The sequence below is a fragment of the Ranitomeya variabilis genome, chromosome 5 (assembly GCF_051348905.1).
Source record: "Ranitomeya variabilis isolate aRanVar5 chromosome 5, aRanVar5.hap1, whole genome shotgun sequence".
NCBI classification, from domain to species: Eukaryota; Metazoa; Chordata; class Amphibia; order Anura; family Dendrobatidae; genus Ranitomeya; species Ranitomeya variabilis.
The window spans coordinates 274,388,227-274,405,770 of record NC_135236.1 but is presented as its reverse complement, the minus strand read 5'-3'; the positions used below and the strand labels follow the sequence as shown (position 1 = coordinate 274,405,770).

General features: G+C 40.1%; 1 protein-coding gene across 7 annotated transcripts in view; it reads left to right on the top strand.

The window, feature by feature from the left end:
• IMPDH1 (inosine monophosphate dehydrogenase 1) overlaps positions 1–13,186 on the top strand; it is a 233,617-nt gene extending 220,431 nt beyond the window's left edge. For 4 of the 7 annotated variants that reach the window (XM_077264356.1, XM_077264358.1, XM_077264359.1 and 1 more), the window contains exons 13-16: positions 2,175–2,318; positions 5,065–5,148; positions 6,388–6,404; positions 12,215–13,186. In XM_077264356.1, the coding sequence (XP_077120471.1) occupies positions 2,175–2,318; positions 5,065–5,148; positions 6,388–6,404; positions 12,215–12,306 (337 nt within the window). In that variant the 3' untranslated portion in view covers positions 12,307–13,186. The remainder of the gene's footprint in view (positions 1–2,174; positions 2,319–5,064; positions 5,149–6,387; positions 6,405–12,214) is intronic. The other 3 variants (XM_077264357.1, XM_077264361.1, XM_077264362.1) reach the window with 1 other exon arrangement.
• Positions 13,187–17,544: the final 4,358 nt, after the last annotated feature.

Sequence of the window (17,544 nt, the reverse complement as noted above, 5' to 3'; positions counted from 1 at the left end):
ATGGCTGTGGGCCGAGCGATCTTTCCGACGACTGGTATCAAATGTCCGAGCAGCTGTAGACAAACTAAAGACTAATCATGTTACAGAAATTGAAAAGAAATGTGGCACTCACCCCAAGGCACTGCTGAATTAGTATCCTTTATTCATCTTTAAAATGGAACAAACGTCATTCGGAGAGGCGGCTGGGAACGGGGAACGGTGTGAGGAGGAGAGGAAAAGGACGACGGCCGTTTCGCGCCGATGCGCTTCCACGGGTCCACGAGCACACACTTAAAAACGTCATATCCTTTATAGGAGTTTAAATGACGCTGATTTTCACAGATGTGAGATAAAAACACAAAATAAAAGTTATGTGCACACAATAGTACTGATGAGCCACGTTAATTAATAACAATAGAAGGCATATAACTAGAGAAAACAAATAGTAGTATTATTTTTATAAAAAGACCGACATGTCCAATTTGTCATTTAACCCTAAAGGTCCCTGTGCGTTGGTTTCCAATATCCACCTTGCTTCATGTTGCAAGAGGATTTTATTACGATCCCCGCCCTGCAGGGGACTTTTAACCATTTCTAGGCCCGCAAAACGTAGTGTATTTGGATTAGCATTATGTTGATCACGTATATGCTTAATGAAGCGAGGACATCCTTTGCCAGAAATGAGAGAGGTATAATGTTCCTTGAATCTAGTGACCATCGGGCGTATCGTTTTACCGACGTAGTAGAACCGGCATGGACAGAGGATAACATACACGACATATTGGGTTTTACACGTAATAAGTTGTTGGACATTATGACAGACCGGACCTAAATGGATGGGATTTTCCACATATCTTAAACTGCAAAATTTGCAGTTCCCACATTTATAATTCCCTATTGGTTGGGCTAAATGTAAATGTTTACATTTACCTTTACACATAGTCCCATGGACAGGGAAGTACACGCAGCTATAAATAAGAATTGGCATATATTACAAAATGACAGGGAGTTGGCGGCTCTAGTCACCAATAGACCAAGATTTGGGTACAAACGTACGAGAAACTTAGGTGACCTAATAGTCAAAAATAGATTTTCCCCGTCGGTAAATAATTGGCTCACAAAAGCCCAACCAATAGGGAATTATAAATGTGGGAACTGCAAATTTTGCAGTTTAAGATATGTGGAAAATCCTATCCATTTAGGTCCGGTCTGTCATAATGTCCAACAACTTATTACGTGTAAAACCCAATATGTCGTGTATGTTATCCTCTGTCCATGCCGGTTCTACTACGTCGGTAAAACGATACGCCCGATGGTCACTAGATTCAAGGAACATTATACCTCTGTCATTTCTGGCAAAGGATGTCCTCGCTTCATTAAGCATATACGTGATCAACATAATGCTAATCCAAATACACTACGTTTTGCGGGCCTAGAAATGGTTAAAAGTCCCCTGCAGGGCGGGGATCGTAATAAAATCCTCTTGCAACATGAAGCAAGGTGGATATTGGAAACCAACGCACAGGGACCTTTAGGGTTAAATGACAAATTGGACATGTCGGTCTTTTTATAAAAATAATACTACTATTTGTTTTCTCTAGTTATATGCCTTCTATTGTTATTAATTAACGTGGCTCATCAGTACTATTGTGTGCACATAACTTTTATTTTGTGTTTTTATCTCACATCTGTGAAAATCAGCGTCATTTAAACTCCTATAAAGGATATGACGTTTTTAAGTGTGTGCTCGTGGACCCGTGGAAGCGCATCGGCGCGAAACGGCCGTCGTCCTTTTCCTCTCCTCCTCACACCGTTCCCCGTTCCCAGCCGCCTCTCCGTATGACGTTTGTTCCATTTTAAAGATGAATAAAGGATACTAATTCAGCAGTGCCTTGGGGTGAGTGCCACATTTCTTTTCAATTTCTATGGACATTTGTTGCTATTTTCATGTTGAGCACCCCCTCTGATGCCTGCATTTTATTGAATATTTGAGACCAATGAACTTTGGTGATAAAGAAAAACGCTTGTGTCGATACAGCCTGGTGCCGTCCGCACGCCTCACTATTCTAATCATGTTACACTTTAGATTAGTAGAAATCATCATTGTTGCATAACTGTTATCGGTGATGGCAATATAGCATCTAAATTTGTTTCTGATTTTTATAATGCTGAATTGTTTATATATTTTGTAATAGTGAAGGGGACAAAGTAAAAGTGGCACAAGGCGTGTCTGGCTCAATTCAGGACAAAGGATCCATCCATAAATTTGCACCATACCTAATTGCTGGAATTCAACATGGCTGTCAAGACATAGGGGCCAAAAGTCTTTCTATCTTACGGTATGTAGTTCTTTTTGTTTTCATTCAAGATATTTTACTTTGTGCCAGCTTCTTTTTTTTTTTTTTTTTCTTGCGTATGTGTGTAAACAAAAAATAAAGGGAAAGGGAACACTAATTCAGTGATATCTAGGATGTGGGATTTTAAATATTCCAGTTGCAAATATTTATTCATTACGTGGTTGAATGCATTGAGAACAATAATACATAAAAATGATCAATGTAAATCAAAATGAATATCCCATGGAGGTTTGGATTTGGAATTATACTCAAAATCAAAGTGGAAAATCAAATTACAGGCTGATCCATTTTTCAGTGGAAATGCCTCAAGACAAGGAAATTATGACCTCATTGTGAACCTGCTCTCATCCATGAAGAGCATAGGGTGCCAATGTCGAATCAGCCTATCTCCCTGCACGGTGTTGGACTGTAAGCCCAACACCCACTTGTGGACGTCGGGCCCTCATACCACCCTCATAGTCTGTTTCTGACAGTGTGAGCAGACACATGGATGTTAGTAGCCTGCTGGAGGTCATTTTCCAGGGCTCTGGCACTTCTCCTGTTCCTCCTTGCACAAAGGAGGAGGTAGCGGTCCTACTGCTGGGTTGTTGTCCTCCTATGGCCCTCTCCACGTCTCCTGGTGTAATGGCCTGTTTCCTGCTATCTGCTCCATGCTCTGGACACTGTGCTGACAGACACAGCTACCCATCTTTCTACAGCTCGCATTGATGTGCCGTCCTGGATGAGCTGCACTACCTGAGCAACTTCTGTAGCTTCCTACTGTACCTCTAGGGGTGAGAGCAATGACCAAATGCAAGTTTGACCAAAACACCCGAAAAGGATGAAAACAGATATGGTCTGTGCACATAACCTGCAGAACCACTCATTATGGGGGTTGTCTTGCCTATCTGTTGTCTGTTCTATTTGCACAACAGCAGGAGAAACTGAATCACAATCAGTGTTGCTTCATAACTGGACAGGTTGATATCACAGAGGTTTGATTGACTTGGAGTTACATTGTGTTGTTTAAGTGTTCCCTTTATATTAGATCACGGAATGGATATTTATCTTTATGATATCCTGCGGACTATGATATATTGGAGATGTGCATCTGCTTATGTGCGTTATCCCGAAGCCTACCGCAGAGAAATCAATGGGAAGGAGGACTGTGCTCAGTGCTGACATCTTAAGAGAGCCCAGGGCTCACAGCTCTAGGATACACCCTCCCAGCTCAGGGCCGCCTCTAGCATTTCTCCACTCCTGCTGCCGGCTTCTTGAAGCAGCAACCCTGCCTCCTGTGACCCTGCTATGTGTGTGTAAATGGAATATGCTTGTAGTTAAATGTCATACAACAAAATAAGGCATTATGAGTCTGATTGTAATGAACAATATGGGATTTTAGTGTGATAATGTCAATCTCTCACAGCGGCATTTACCATGCTTGTGCCAGAAGCTCGTCACTAATCCCACCCATCGGTTCCCAAGTCACCCGACTGAGGGTCGCCGATGGGTTGCAGCAGACCCCTATGGTTGTCATTGCTATGAGTGCTGCCCAGCTGTTGCCACTCATAGCAAGTGAGCATTTTAGCTACATAGAAGAAGGTTGAAGCCCTGCTCTGTATAGCAGAAGCGATCGGATGATCGCAGCCTCCAGTCTCCCATGGAGATGGTTGAAGCAAGTAAAAAAAAAAAAAGTGTTTAAAAATATAAAAGTTCAAATCACCCCTCCCCCCCTCCCCAATTCGTCCCATTCAAATTAAAGCAATGAAGAAGAAAAAATACACACATTTGGTATTGCCGCTTTCAGAATCGCCCGATCTATCGATGTATAAAAAGAATTAATCCAATCGGTAAACGCGTAATGAGAAAAAGTTAAACTGCCAGAACTACGTTTTGTTTTGTTTTTTGGTCGCCGCAACATTGCACTAAAATGCAATAACGGGCTATCAAAAGTTCGTATCTGCACCAAAATACTGTCAATGAAAACGTCAACTCGGTGCAAGAACCTATTGATGTTTGGTATCTGCGAACTAATGACCTAGAAAATCTTATTGGCAGGTCAGTTTTAGCATTTTGCGAACAAGGTGAAATAGCAAAACAAAAAACAATTGTGGAATTGCACTTTTTTTTTTGCAATTTCACCGCACTTTGTTTTTTCCTTTTTTCCAGTACACTATATGGCAAAACCAGTTGTGTAGTTCAAAATTACCACTAATCCCGCAAAAAACAAGCCCTCACATGGCTATATAGATAGAAAAATAAAAAAGTTATTTCTTAGGGAAGAAGGTGAGCAAAAAAAACAAACTTAGAAATTGAAAAACCCAAGGTGGTGAAGGGGTAAAAGTTTAGATTATAATTTGTTAAATTGAAAAGGTGCGTGACCAGAGATTTTACACTGGGGAATGTACTTCTTCCCCTGCATGTGGTTGACCAATCATAAGCTGGTAGCATTGTACATGGGAAAGAACCAACCCCCCACAATAGTGGTTGTCCTGTGTGAGACATGCAAGGTGTTCTTAGCTTGGTCCAGTATTTGACACTAGCTCTATTTTGCTGGGTTTGTTTTTTGTTTTTGTTTTTTACCAATTTTGCTAAGAATTATTTTATTTTAATACTATGTCAGGCTAATGACCCTGCAATCTAAATTTTGTCTAGGTTTTTAGCCAAGCTGGGCTTTTGTCCCTTCAGAGCCGGGATAAAAGTAGTAATGAATATGTTAAACAAGCTATATGGTTTGATCCTTTTGCAGGTCCATGATGTATTCAGGGGAACTCAAACTGGAAAAGAGAACAATGTCTGCCCAAGTAGAAGGTGGTGTCCATGGTCTCCACTCGTAAGTAATTTTTATAGTTTTACTGGTGATGTTTTCTTTAATGTGGTGGTTGTGCTTTTTTTGTTAGAATTTCTTGATTAATTAGACATGTATATGCGCTTAAAAAAAAAACTTACATGGATGGCTAAATCAAACCTCAGTGCATTTTAAGTTGGGGTTGTGGGTTATCGATGCTTCCAACGAAACAAAAAATGAATTTACACGGGCTTTTTAGTGTTATTCAAATTTAAAAGTGCTTAATTCAGATTATTGAAATGTAGTGTTTTATATCCCTACATTGTACATTTGTAGGAAGCAATCTGATCCATTCATGTATGGTTTTCATATATTTGGTGGTGGCTGCATGGGTGACCTAATAGTAAGGTGCTGATCAAGAAAGCTGCTACACCAGGTTTCTTGTGTGTTTTACCAGTTCCAATGTGTATTGATAGAATGCCTCTTTAACAACCTCAACAATGTAAATGAGTTATTCCAGTTCCTGTTAAGTTAATGGAAATGATTTGAGCTGATTGCATGATGTAATACTCAACTAGATGTGAAGCAGAAGTCCCATCAGCCTCAACTTTTTACGTTGTTATGAAAAGCTGATTTTTAGGGATTCCCTTAAACATCTTGTCCGTATGGACACACAACATTCTGGCCAACCCTTGTTCGTTTGACAGCAGACTTCGCAATTAAAGTGTGATGTGTTGTCCGCGCACTTCACCATTCACTATCTGTGGGTGATGCATGCCTACAATTGTGCTTAATTGATGAGCTTTTTAGATGTTGATTAATGGAGTAGTGTCAAAAGGGACTAAGATCTGTATCAGGGCTCTGTTGAGTAGTCACATACACCAATCTGATTAATCACTTTTAACATGTTAGTGTAATACGTCAAAATAATTATATGCAATATAAGCCACCATTAGTCCCTTGTACTTACTACAGGACCTTCGTGACCTGTTGTCTCCAACCTACTCCTCCAGTATGCACTCATTTATGACAAAGTAGTCCTGATAATACCCTGGTTTTATTTGCTCTATACTACTACTACACATGGAGAATTTTTTCTCTTTTGTTTTCATGTTAAGTTTCTCTGCTGTACATGGGTCACAAAGCATAGTCCTAGCATATATTCTCCTGTACATGTGACATTCTGTCTGTTTAGTTATTGGTGATGGGCTAAATTAAAACCACCTCAGTGACCAGACGGCTTTTAATTTTCTTTTTTTCTCTTTGGACATGCATCCATTCTAGATACACATTTCTGCCATGTAAGTAGTGGAGCATTTGTCAGTCTTGTATTCTGCAAGATAAAACCTACAAGAGAATGCAATGATTTTATATACCTAGTCTTAAAGATCATATATATCACGGCAGTCCGATATCTTCATTTTCGGGAAGAGTGCAGGAATAAATGGCATGTATGACACGGGAGTAAAGGGCTCTAGTGTCCTTTTTAGTAGGTAAATTCTGAATGTTTAATGCAGTGTTTCTCAACTCCAGTCCTCAAGACCCCACAAGCAGGTCATGTTTTCAGGATATCCTTAGTATTCTCCATTTGAGATGTTTTACAATTGGAGAATGTGAATGTTCTGCTCTCCTGCTCCTAAACTCGCAGCGACTTTATGGACACAAAGACAGATGAGTTTTCCTTACAGACTGACCAAACAAGATGGCCAACCTCTTAAATATACTATGCCCCCCCCCCCCCCCCCCATTCAAGAAGACAGACGTTTTGTACACCAGCCTTAATGAGGGGCAATATGCCATATTCCTTAAAAGGTGTGTGCATCTTTCAGAAATTTTTCATCGGCCATGGACAGGCGTACTCTTCTGCCATTACCTTGTCACTTTTCATTGATTTTTTTTTTTATTATTATTTTATTTTTTTTTATGACATGGTGGGATGAGGCTTTGTTTTATGCAGAACAGATTGTAATATTTTTAGCTCTGTTATGGAATTGCATATAAATTACTATATAATTTATATAATTTTTTTTTTTTTGCAATGCAATTATAGGGAAAATCCAATTTTGGTGTGTGTAAAAATATTAATAAGGTTATTTTGATCTTGTGGATACTTTACAAGGAAAAAAAAAACATTACTAGGAGGATCTAAACCGAAAACTGCAATACTAATAATAAATCGTTAGAGAAAAGGAAAGACCACCGAGGGGGCATATGAAAAAAGTTTATTAATGAATACTACATAAATCCAAAATGTGTACACTATATGGTAGGGAGAGGAATGACTAAATCACATTTATAGGGAGCGAAAAGGAGATTAAATCCACAGTGAAGATAAATGAACCCCTATAAGGGGAGGCAAATACAAGCCCCCTAAAACTATCCGTTATCTATGTTTTATACAACTATTGCCAATTAGTAGTAAAGGGCATAAAAGTAAACCATAATCTACAGCATGATATTATTAACAGACTATATACTATAGCATAAATATGCATAATGCACATTAAAATGCAAATATAGTAATAAAAAATGAAAGACAAACGCTCTAGTCTATAATGATAAAGATATCCAAGAAACATATCATCATAGTTGTAGGAGCTATAGATATATAAGAATAAGTTTCCCCATCATTATCAACTTGATAGCAAGGTGGGTTACTGGCATACACAACCTATAAAAGGATACCAAGTATCCAAAAGCACCACTCAAAAAGGTACGTAATATTAAACAGATCAAACATTTTATTACAAACTAATACATATTAAAATAACATGTACCAAATGTTAATTCTCTACTTTCTCAAGGGAGTGTCATCTAGTCATAGAAAGACAGGCAAGAAGACAAACACTCTAGTCTGTAATGGTATCAGTCCACATTGAGCTATATGTACAGGAGAGATTTGGGTGCAATACATACCTTGAGACATGGTTGGTAGAGCACACGGCCACCTCGACTCGTGTTTCACAGTGCTGGGCTTTGTCAAGATATTATTAAAATTGCAGTTAGGAAAAATCAGTTTTTGGTTTAGATAGTTATAAGGGGATATTTTAACTAATTGGTGGAGAATTTTGTGGATTGGCACTATTAGAACAATGCAATGAGGGAAAAATGTTAAATTTGAAAAAATAAATTAAAAAATTAAAAATTGGATGTGGTCTGCAGCCACCAAGTGGCTGACTCTAAGAAGACAAAATATGCTCTTCCTATGCCGACTACATAAGCTGATTGATCTGGATGTCAGCTTTCGAACCCCAACTTATCTGATGTTGATTAAGCCCTAAACGACCACTATTAAGTTGGTGTTATGGTCTACACATTTCTTTTCATTTTCACATTCCAGGAGCCATAACATTTTCTATTCTTTGATGTAACTCTGAGAGCTGGTGTTTTTTTGTTTCTCTTGGTGTTACTCGTGAATACCATGCTGACCTGTAAGAGAAGAAAAATAACTTTTATACTCGCCTGCGGGGCGGTCTGGTCCGATGGGTGTAGCTCTTCTTGGTCCGGCGCCTCCCTTCTTCCTGCGATGGCCTCCTGCTTGCTTCGTGTGGATGACACGTCCCTATGTCATCCACACAGTCTCCCCCGTATCGCGCTCCTGCGCAGGCGTACTTCTCTACCCTTTTGAGGGTAGAGAAAAAAGCGCGATACAGGAGAGACTGTGTGGATGACATAGGGACACGTCATCCACATGAAGCAAGCAGGAGGGGGCGGCGATCGTAAGAAGATGGGAGGCACCGGACCAAGAAGAGCGATGCCCATCAGACCGGACCGCCCCGCAGGTGAGTATAATAAGTTATTTTTCTTCTGTTGTAAGTTGGATCGGGATGCGGCAGATATACAGCGTTATAGAATGCTGTATATAAGCCCTGAAAGGCTGTGGCAGTAACTCGTATTGGCTGAGCCTTTAACTTTTACCCTGTGGGTCAGCAGAATTATGCCAAGCCAAATGTAGTTTTTATCTATTTTATACTATGTTGGAAAAAAAATTGATTTGTGTCCTCATATATTATGAGTCATAACATAATTCTGTCAACTGAGCTGTATGAGACCTTTTTTTGCGTGACAAGATGTAGTTTTTATCGTTCTTATTTTGGGGTTCTTATTGCACTTTTTGGCAGGTACAATGATTTAAAAAAATTTTAAAAAAATCCAGAATTACTGTTCTGTTTTTTGTTTAAAAACCATTCAGTACAATTTTAGCTTGCTCATTTTTATTTCATAAGGTTGATAAGATGACTGTTCAAAGTCTTTTGTTTTTGTTTTCTTTCATTTTGCGGGACAAGTTGTCATACTATACTCACTAATACCATTTTGGGGTACATACAACTCTTGATCACTTTTTCTTTATTCCTCTGCAGAAATAAGTAGGAATAAACAAATCTAAACAGAATCTCAAGATGATTTACTGGCTTTTTACATCCTACTGGAAAGTGGCATGTTCATTAGCAATTGAATAGCCAGTGCTGAGACTAAAGGTACCTTCACACTGAACAACTTAACAACGATAACGATAGTGATCCGTGACGTTGCAGCTTCCTGGATAGCGATATCGTTATGTTTGACACGCAGCAGCGATCAGGATCCCGCTGTGATATCGCTGGTCGGAGCTAGAAGGCCAGCACCTTATTTCGTCGCTGGATCTCCCGCTGACATCGCTGAATCGGTGTGTGTGTGACACCGATCCAGCGATGTCTTCACTGGTAACCAGGGTAAACATCGGGTTACTAAGCGCAGGGCCGCGTTTAGTAACCCGATATTTACCCTGGTTACCATTGTAAATGTAAAAAAAACCAAACACTACATACTTACATTCCGGTGTCTGTCGCGTTCCCCGGCGTCCACTTCCCTGCACTGTGTCAGCGCCGGCCGGCCGCAGAGCACAGCGGTGACGTCACCGCTCTGCTTTACGGCCGGTGCTTACACAGTGCAGGGAAGCGGACGCCGGGGAACGCGACAGACACCGGAATGTAAGTATGTAGTGTTTGGTTTTTTTTACAGTTACACTGGTAACCAGGGTAAACATCGGGTTACTAAGCGTGGCCCTGCGCTTAGTAACCCGATGTTTACCCTGGTTACCAGGGGACTTCGGCATCGTTGGTCGCTGGAGAGCTGTCTGTGTGACAGCTCTCCAGCGACCAAACAGCGACGCTGCAGCGATCGGCATCGTTGTCTATATCGCTGCAGCGTCTCTTAATGTGACGGTACCTTAAGGCTATGTGCACACATTTAGTACTTGAAGCAGATTTTTCAGCAGCTATTAACAGCAGTGTTCAAAGGAATAACAACGTAAAATAGCGTGTTTTGTGTGCATTTTTTTTTTCTATTAATTTTGAATGGGTGAAAAACACTGAAGGAGTTCACATGCTGTAGACTTGGGGGTGAGGGGAAAGCTTGGAGGTTAAGTTTCCAAGTTGATATTTTAGTGAGGTTTTGACATGTATTTTCACTGTGCAAAAAAAAAAAAAAACCCGCAGCTTCTTACAGTTTCAGGCAACTGTATGAAATTTATTGAAATCTCGTGCCACTGTGCCCCTTCCCCCCCACAGGCAGTGTAACCGCATGTTGAAATCTGCATCATATTAATTTCTCTTACATCTTGAGTTTTATGTTCAGAATTTTCCCGAAAAATTGCTTTGTGTGGAAAATCTGCAGATTAAAAACGCATACACTTTTTTTTTTTTTTTTCGTGCATTTCTGCCTGACGTGTATAATGGCAAAAGTAGATGGTGCTCCTCTTCCCTGGGTCCAGCACTGGCTCTCTGCCACTGCTCTGGTTCCAGCAGTGTAGCTGCACCCTGTGATTTCGCGTTGACAGCTCACATCACCACTGCGGTCAATCGATAAGCTACAACTATGTCTGATCTGCTTGTGTTTTTCCATGATTGGCAATGTTCACGGTCTGCATCTCTAAAACTGGGAAACCACTTTAACTTGGTAGATAAGTAAAGTTGCGCTGCATTGTGAATCCTTGAATGTTTTGGATGTGCTTGTTTGTTGATATGGAAGTGCTGGTAATATATGGTCAGATGAGGGAACCTGTCAGCACGTTTTTAGATCCCAAAGTACTGACATTGCAGTGAATTACCTGTAATGATTACATCCATACCTTTTATGTTCTAAATTCCTGTCTTGGTTGTCCTGTAATTAGTGATGAGCAAACAAGATTGGATAAGATGGTATCAGACCATGCTCATGTGGTAAGAGTCTCAGCAGCGTGCTCATAAAATGTTTGAATCCCCACAGCTGCATAGCTCACGGCTGTTCGACAGCCACAACACATGCAGGGATTGCCTAATATCCACTAGACATGCAGCCGCGGAAACTCAAACATATTTTTCGAGGACACCGAAGACACTGTTAGTACCTGAGCATGCTCAGATAACACCTTATCTGAGCACATTCTCTCATCACTACTCCTCATCCCTCAGTGAATTCTTATGCAAATTAACTCACAAGTGTAGGGGCTTGAACTGCACTTACACCTCTCCAGACTGTCTTTTTCCTTCCAGTGCCGGCTACCTGAGAGGTCGCTCTCCTCTGTGCCCTGCTCCCCCAGCTGACATCTCGTGCAGTCATTCTGGGTGCAGTGCATAGGCAGTAACACCCTGATGACAGTGCAAGTGCCGTACTCTCCATCTGTGCATGCACTACTCGCAGGAAAGAGGGTGCCGGTGCGAGATCTCGGGCAGCAGGTCACAGAAGAGTCAGTCACTGGGAGGAGAGAAAGAGAGCGGCCAGAGAGCTGTAAGTGCCGGCCATGCTCCTGTCCTGGCAAGCTCACTTTCAAGAGCATTTGATGGATTGCGATACAACAGAGACAGATATACTGCCTTAATAAAAAGGTATGAAAGTAATCATTGCCGGTACTTTACTGTGATGATGTTAGTCCGAAGTCTAAAATCCTGCTGACGGGGTTTTCTTGAAACAAAAACTATGCTTATTATTTTACATATTTTGGTTGTTTTTTGGGGGGGGAACTTTTATATTTCTTGTGAAGAAGGGGATTAAGGGAGGGGGGGTTTGGTCCTTTTATACATATTTTAATGTGTTCTATATTTTGTGGTTTATTTATTTTTACGAGTCTCTTCATTTTTTCCTTCCCCTCTAGTTACGAGAAGCGGCTATACTGAAACTGGGAAACGTGGCTATCGCCAGTCTACTCCCAACATACCCACTCCGGTCCCAACCAAACCCACGTGATGCATTGAAGAGTTCCTCCTTTATTCTCCAAGTTCCTCGCCTTCTCCCTTCTCCGTATTATGCAGGAAATCCAAATCGCCAATGTTTACCTACTCACTACATGGCGTGGTATTTGCACTAAGGACACCGTTCTATGGGTGTGCGAGAGAGATTATTTTTTTTTTTAAAGTGGAACACCAAACTACTGCCATGCTGATATATACTAGATGTTACCATAATTATCATTGCTAATGGTTTTGTTACATTTGCAGCATCCTTCTCCCATTTTAATGACCATTGGTGTCGCTCCCTTTCCTGAAGGCATGAAGAGTACAGTGCTATTGAAAGGTTGCAATAACGAGGTCACAATCAAAATGTTCTCGTACTCCTAATAATGTGAAAATTGGAAGTAGTACAGTACAGTAATGCTGACCAACTACTGGGCATCCAATGTTCTGGCTAGATTACAGGATTGCAGGATTGGCGCAGCTATCCAGTTTACAATGTGTGCAGCAGAGCTAAGGAAGAGAATGCCACATCATGTACCAGTGGTGGTGACATCCATCCTCTAAACATTCATGCTTTTATTTTTCTACTAGTCGTTATTTTACACTTGTACAGCAGGGACTGTACATGGATCACCTGTAAGATTCACTTTACACTTCCTTGGTCATCTTAGAAGGTGTTGTTATAAAAGAATGCTACAAGATAGAGATGAACTATTTTCAGGATGACCTGTTAGAAAGAATTATTGTTTCATACGTATTTTGTATTGTTCTGTATTTCTTCACATTGCAATTCCTTACATCTTGTGAATTATGAGCAATATATTCATTATATATTTATTACCTTGTCATTAAGCTGATGAACATCAAGCAATAAATCTGAGCTTCGCCTGCTAGTGTGTCCTGATATACTGTAATTCCTCAGTTAAGTGTTTTTTTTTTTGTTGTTTTTTTTTAATATCTACATAATTACAGTGGTATATCTACAAATTTGCTGCTGGTGTTAAATGTTGGGACGCAATCCAAAAAGTTTTTTTCCCAGAGTCACTAAAGAAGCATTTAATCTATCTTGTAACTATGTAGTGCAGCACAGACCATTATTTTATAATGTAGAGGTTTTGTGTATTCCTGTTTTAGTTGATGTATCAATATCTGGGTTTTCTGCCATCTTGATGACTTCTTCACCTTCGGATTTTGCTTCCCTAGTGCAGACTACATTTCACATGATGCCGCTCTCATCATATGGCTTTTGCTTCTAATTGTTACCAGCGATCGGATCAGTGGCATAGATCTGCTGTCCCCCATATGGTGTATACCAGAGGTGTCAAACTGCATTCCTCGAGGGCCGCCAACAGGTCATGTTTTCAGGATTTCCTTGTATTGCACAGGTAATAATTTAATCACCTGCACAGAATGATTCCAGCACCTTGTGGAATGCTAAGGAAATCCTGAAAACATGACCTGTTGGCGGCCCTCGAGGAATGCAGTTTGACACCTCTGGTGTATACAGAGTCGGTGTATCCTTTGTGATGCAGCTTCAGACTCTCGCCTACCATATACCACGGTACTGTCTTAAAGCAGGATTAAAATGTCAGATTCATGAAACTGCCTATTTAGCAGAAAAAGTAACCAAACATGGACAGGATACATTTTTTAACAGAATACAAAATGAAGGCCGTTAAATATCTTTAGCTGCTTTGGCGGACATACAGAAGGAAAGGAAGGTGGAGCTGGGTGGGCAGTGGATGACTGAGAATGGTCAGGATGGATTCACTAGTGGATATTTTCCTGTAAATTACAAAGTCTGAGACTGATATCTTGTTGTCACATTAGTGTATGTGCAGTGTTGATAGACCAGATCATGTGACTCAACTTCTTATAATGAAGAGGTGGGAAATGTATGGATATAACTGAAGTGGGGTGAAATAAAATACACAACTAGACTATAGATGCTGGGTAAGAATTGTTCCCAAGAAGAGGTGAAAAAAAAAAGAGGACTGCTTCTTTATAGGGAATCGGTCAGCAGGGTATTTGCTATGTATCTGAGGACAGCCTGAGATAGGAGTTAAAACACGGAATTCAATGATGTCACAAGTCTGGCTGTTTACTTAGACTGAAGGATTTATCACCAGGACCTTATCATTGCTGTGACTAGCTGGCTCTTGTCTTACTCCGCCCCCTTCTGTGATAAGCAGCTCACTGTCTATAGACATTGTACATATAGAGCCTGGTGTAGGCGGGGTTACCTTTCTCAGCTCTGCTGCATTGATAAATTTAAGAACTCTGATTGTGCCAGAACGTCTGCACCCAGTAATCTAAGTGATATAGCGTCGGAGTCAGGGTCTTTGTCTACAGCAATCCTCAAGGGCAACCAACGGTGCATGTTTTCAGGATTTCCTTAGTATTGCACAGGCGAAAATGTAATCACCTGCACAGGTAACGATTCCAACACCTTGTGCAATGCTAAGGAAATCCTGAAAACATGTGCTGTTGGTAGCTCTTGAGGATTGGCGTTGTGCTCCTTTCAGAAGAGGTAGCAAAAACCTGCTGACAGATTCTATTTAATTATATTGGCACTTGATGTGGCCTAACTGACTTGCACATTTACTCATCAAAAGAATATCTGCAAATAACAGCTGGTAAGAAACGTGGTCTTACAAACTAAACCTAGGTACTGCTGTGTCGGTATATGGTGACCGTCGTGTCATACTCACGTTTATAGTTAATCTAAAAGTTGTGTGCGTATGTATGTATGTATATAATTTGTAACAGCATCCAAAAAATACCTCAAATGTCATGCAGAGCTCTCCCAACCAGCAATCCAATGGTCTCCAATGATATAATCAAAAAAAGGAAAGCCGCGCAAAGAAACTGAAAAAAATAGGGGACTTTATTGCCTGAACGACGTTTCGCCTTGAGAAAGGATATTGCATCCGAAACGTCGCTACGCCGTTCAGGCAATAAAGTCCACTATTTTTTTAAGTTTTTTTGTGCTGCTTTCCTTTCTTAAAAAAAAAAAAATATATATATATATATATTCACTATTCCTATTAAAAGAACAGTGTAAATATCGCACACATCAAGAGTTAAGAGTATTTCCTTTTAAAGATTTTAGCTGAAAAAAAAAAACCCTAAAAGTATGTCAAGAACAGATCTATTAGACACCTACCTAATGTCATGACCTAGACTCAGCTCAATAAAATAAATAAATATATACATATATATAACTAAATGCTACAGGATGTAGAAGAATCACAAGGGACCCCTGAAGGTACTTTTATTGAGGTTATGCATTTCAGTATCATACTGGAGCCTTTATCGTGTGAATCAAGAGGTACAGATAAAAATGGGAGGGATATGATGTCATTGGGCAAAGGTCATGAATAATTTGTTCTTCCATTGGCATCATGGTGCATGTGCCACTCTTCTGACTCCTCTCCTAAGTGCAGGTACAGTACACGTGCTACATCATCCTCATCAGGCGTTTGGTATGATAACATCACGGGCAACATCAAGATAACAATTTGTCTCCTTCCCATCCCGTTGAACGATGTTTTAATATTTCTGTTTCTCTGGAATAGGAGATTTAAAACTCTTGTTTCAGTCCTTTTGTAGCATCAGTTTTTGATTTATTATTTTGTGCATGCCTGTGTGTGTGTGTGTGTGTGTGTATGTATGTATATATATATATATATATATATATATATATATATATATATATATATATATATATATATAAATTTAGACATTCATTCTGTTTTAACACGGAGATGCTCAAAAATTATGCGCCTTTTTGAGTATTTTCACGGTAGTATCACCGAGCGCTGCTGAAACTGTGCGTGATGTCACAGCTTGTCTAATTGATGACGAGCTGCCCAGTACCTTATTCCAGAAATCTGATTCCATTCCCTGACTGGAGTAAGATTAGTGGAGAGGCACATGCCACTTTTGAGCCGATGATGAGATGTGTTCGCCTCTTAATAATTCAGGAGTTTTTGACTCCAAAATGCCCAATGGTTAAGATGTACTTTCTTCACACTGTTGATGAATGGGGGCCTAAGTTCCTTTCTGTTGTCTCTTGTGTCTAGGTCTTGTCTCTCATAGGTAGATGATGTTTTAACAAAGATGAGTTGTTTCTCATACTTCCTGTTATTTGGCTTTGACCGCTTTAGTCACATTGCTATTCATTTAGTCACATGCGGATTACATGGCTTTTTGTTGCATTTTCACCTCAGAAATGCACATTTTTTTTTTTTACTTGTGAATTTTTTGCATCTAATGCAAGTCTATGGGAAAATGTGCATAAAACTCATCATACCCAAATGAGAAGTTGACATGTGGATTTGAAACATGCATTGCAGGTCAATTTATATGCTGAGGTGTAAAAAAAAAAAAGAAAAAGCAGAGTGGGAATGAATGCTCGTCGTGGGAACACAGCCTTTAAAGGGATCTGTTGACTTTGATCGTAATTTGCAGGCAGTAGTTAAAGGAGAAAATGTTATAACTGTGCTGTACCTGCCCTTTTTCGCTCATTGGGGTAGGGCACAGCCCTACGCAGTCATGGTGGTTTTCCCAGTCATGCTTACTGTTACTTCATGTCCTGCTTGGCCTGTGATTAGGAAATTTGAGTTGACTGGTTTCTTTTAGCAATTTTTGTATGGAGTCAATCAAAAGAAAAAATGTACCTTGTAGATTGTGAGCCCTCGCGGGCAGGGTCCTCTCTCCTACTGTACCAGTTATGACTTGTATTGTTCAAGATTATTGTACTTGTTTTTATTATGTATACCCCTCCTCACTTGTAAAGCGCCATGGAATAAATGGCGCTATAACAATAATAATAATAATAATAACTTGACCTCTTGCGTTTAGAACATGGATAAAACTCCTGAGCAAGGTTCTTCAATGTGGAGCTGAGCTCCACTCATTCAGTAGATGCTAGCAATGCTACATAGCCGGCATCTGTCCAATGAGATGCCACGCTCTCGGACAGCAGCATCTAAATGGAGGCATTGCCTTCCCGTGACGCAAACGTGGGTTACCAGAAGATAACTATGGTTGCCATTTTGATACTCCTTTGAAGCTCAGCCACAAGCTGAGTCACATAGCAGACTGTAATTTTTTTCCTATATACGGCATTACTGTGGTATCACAGTATATAGTACAAGCAAGTTTTAATCCCTTAAGGGGATTAAAGTGTAAAAAAAAAAATAAAAAATTTAAAAAACATGAAATTTCAATCATCCTCAATTAGAAA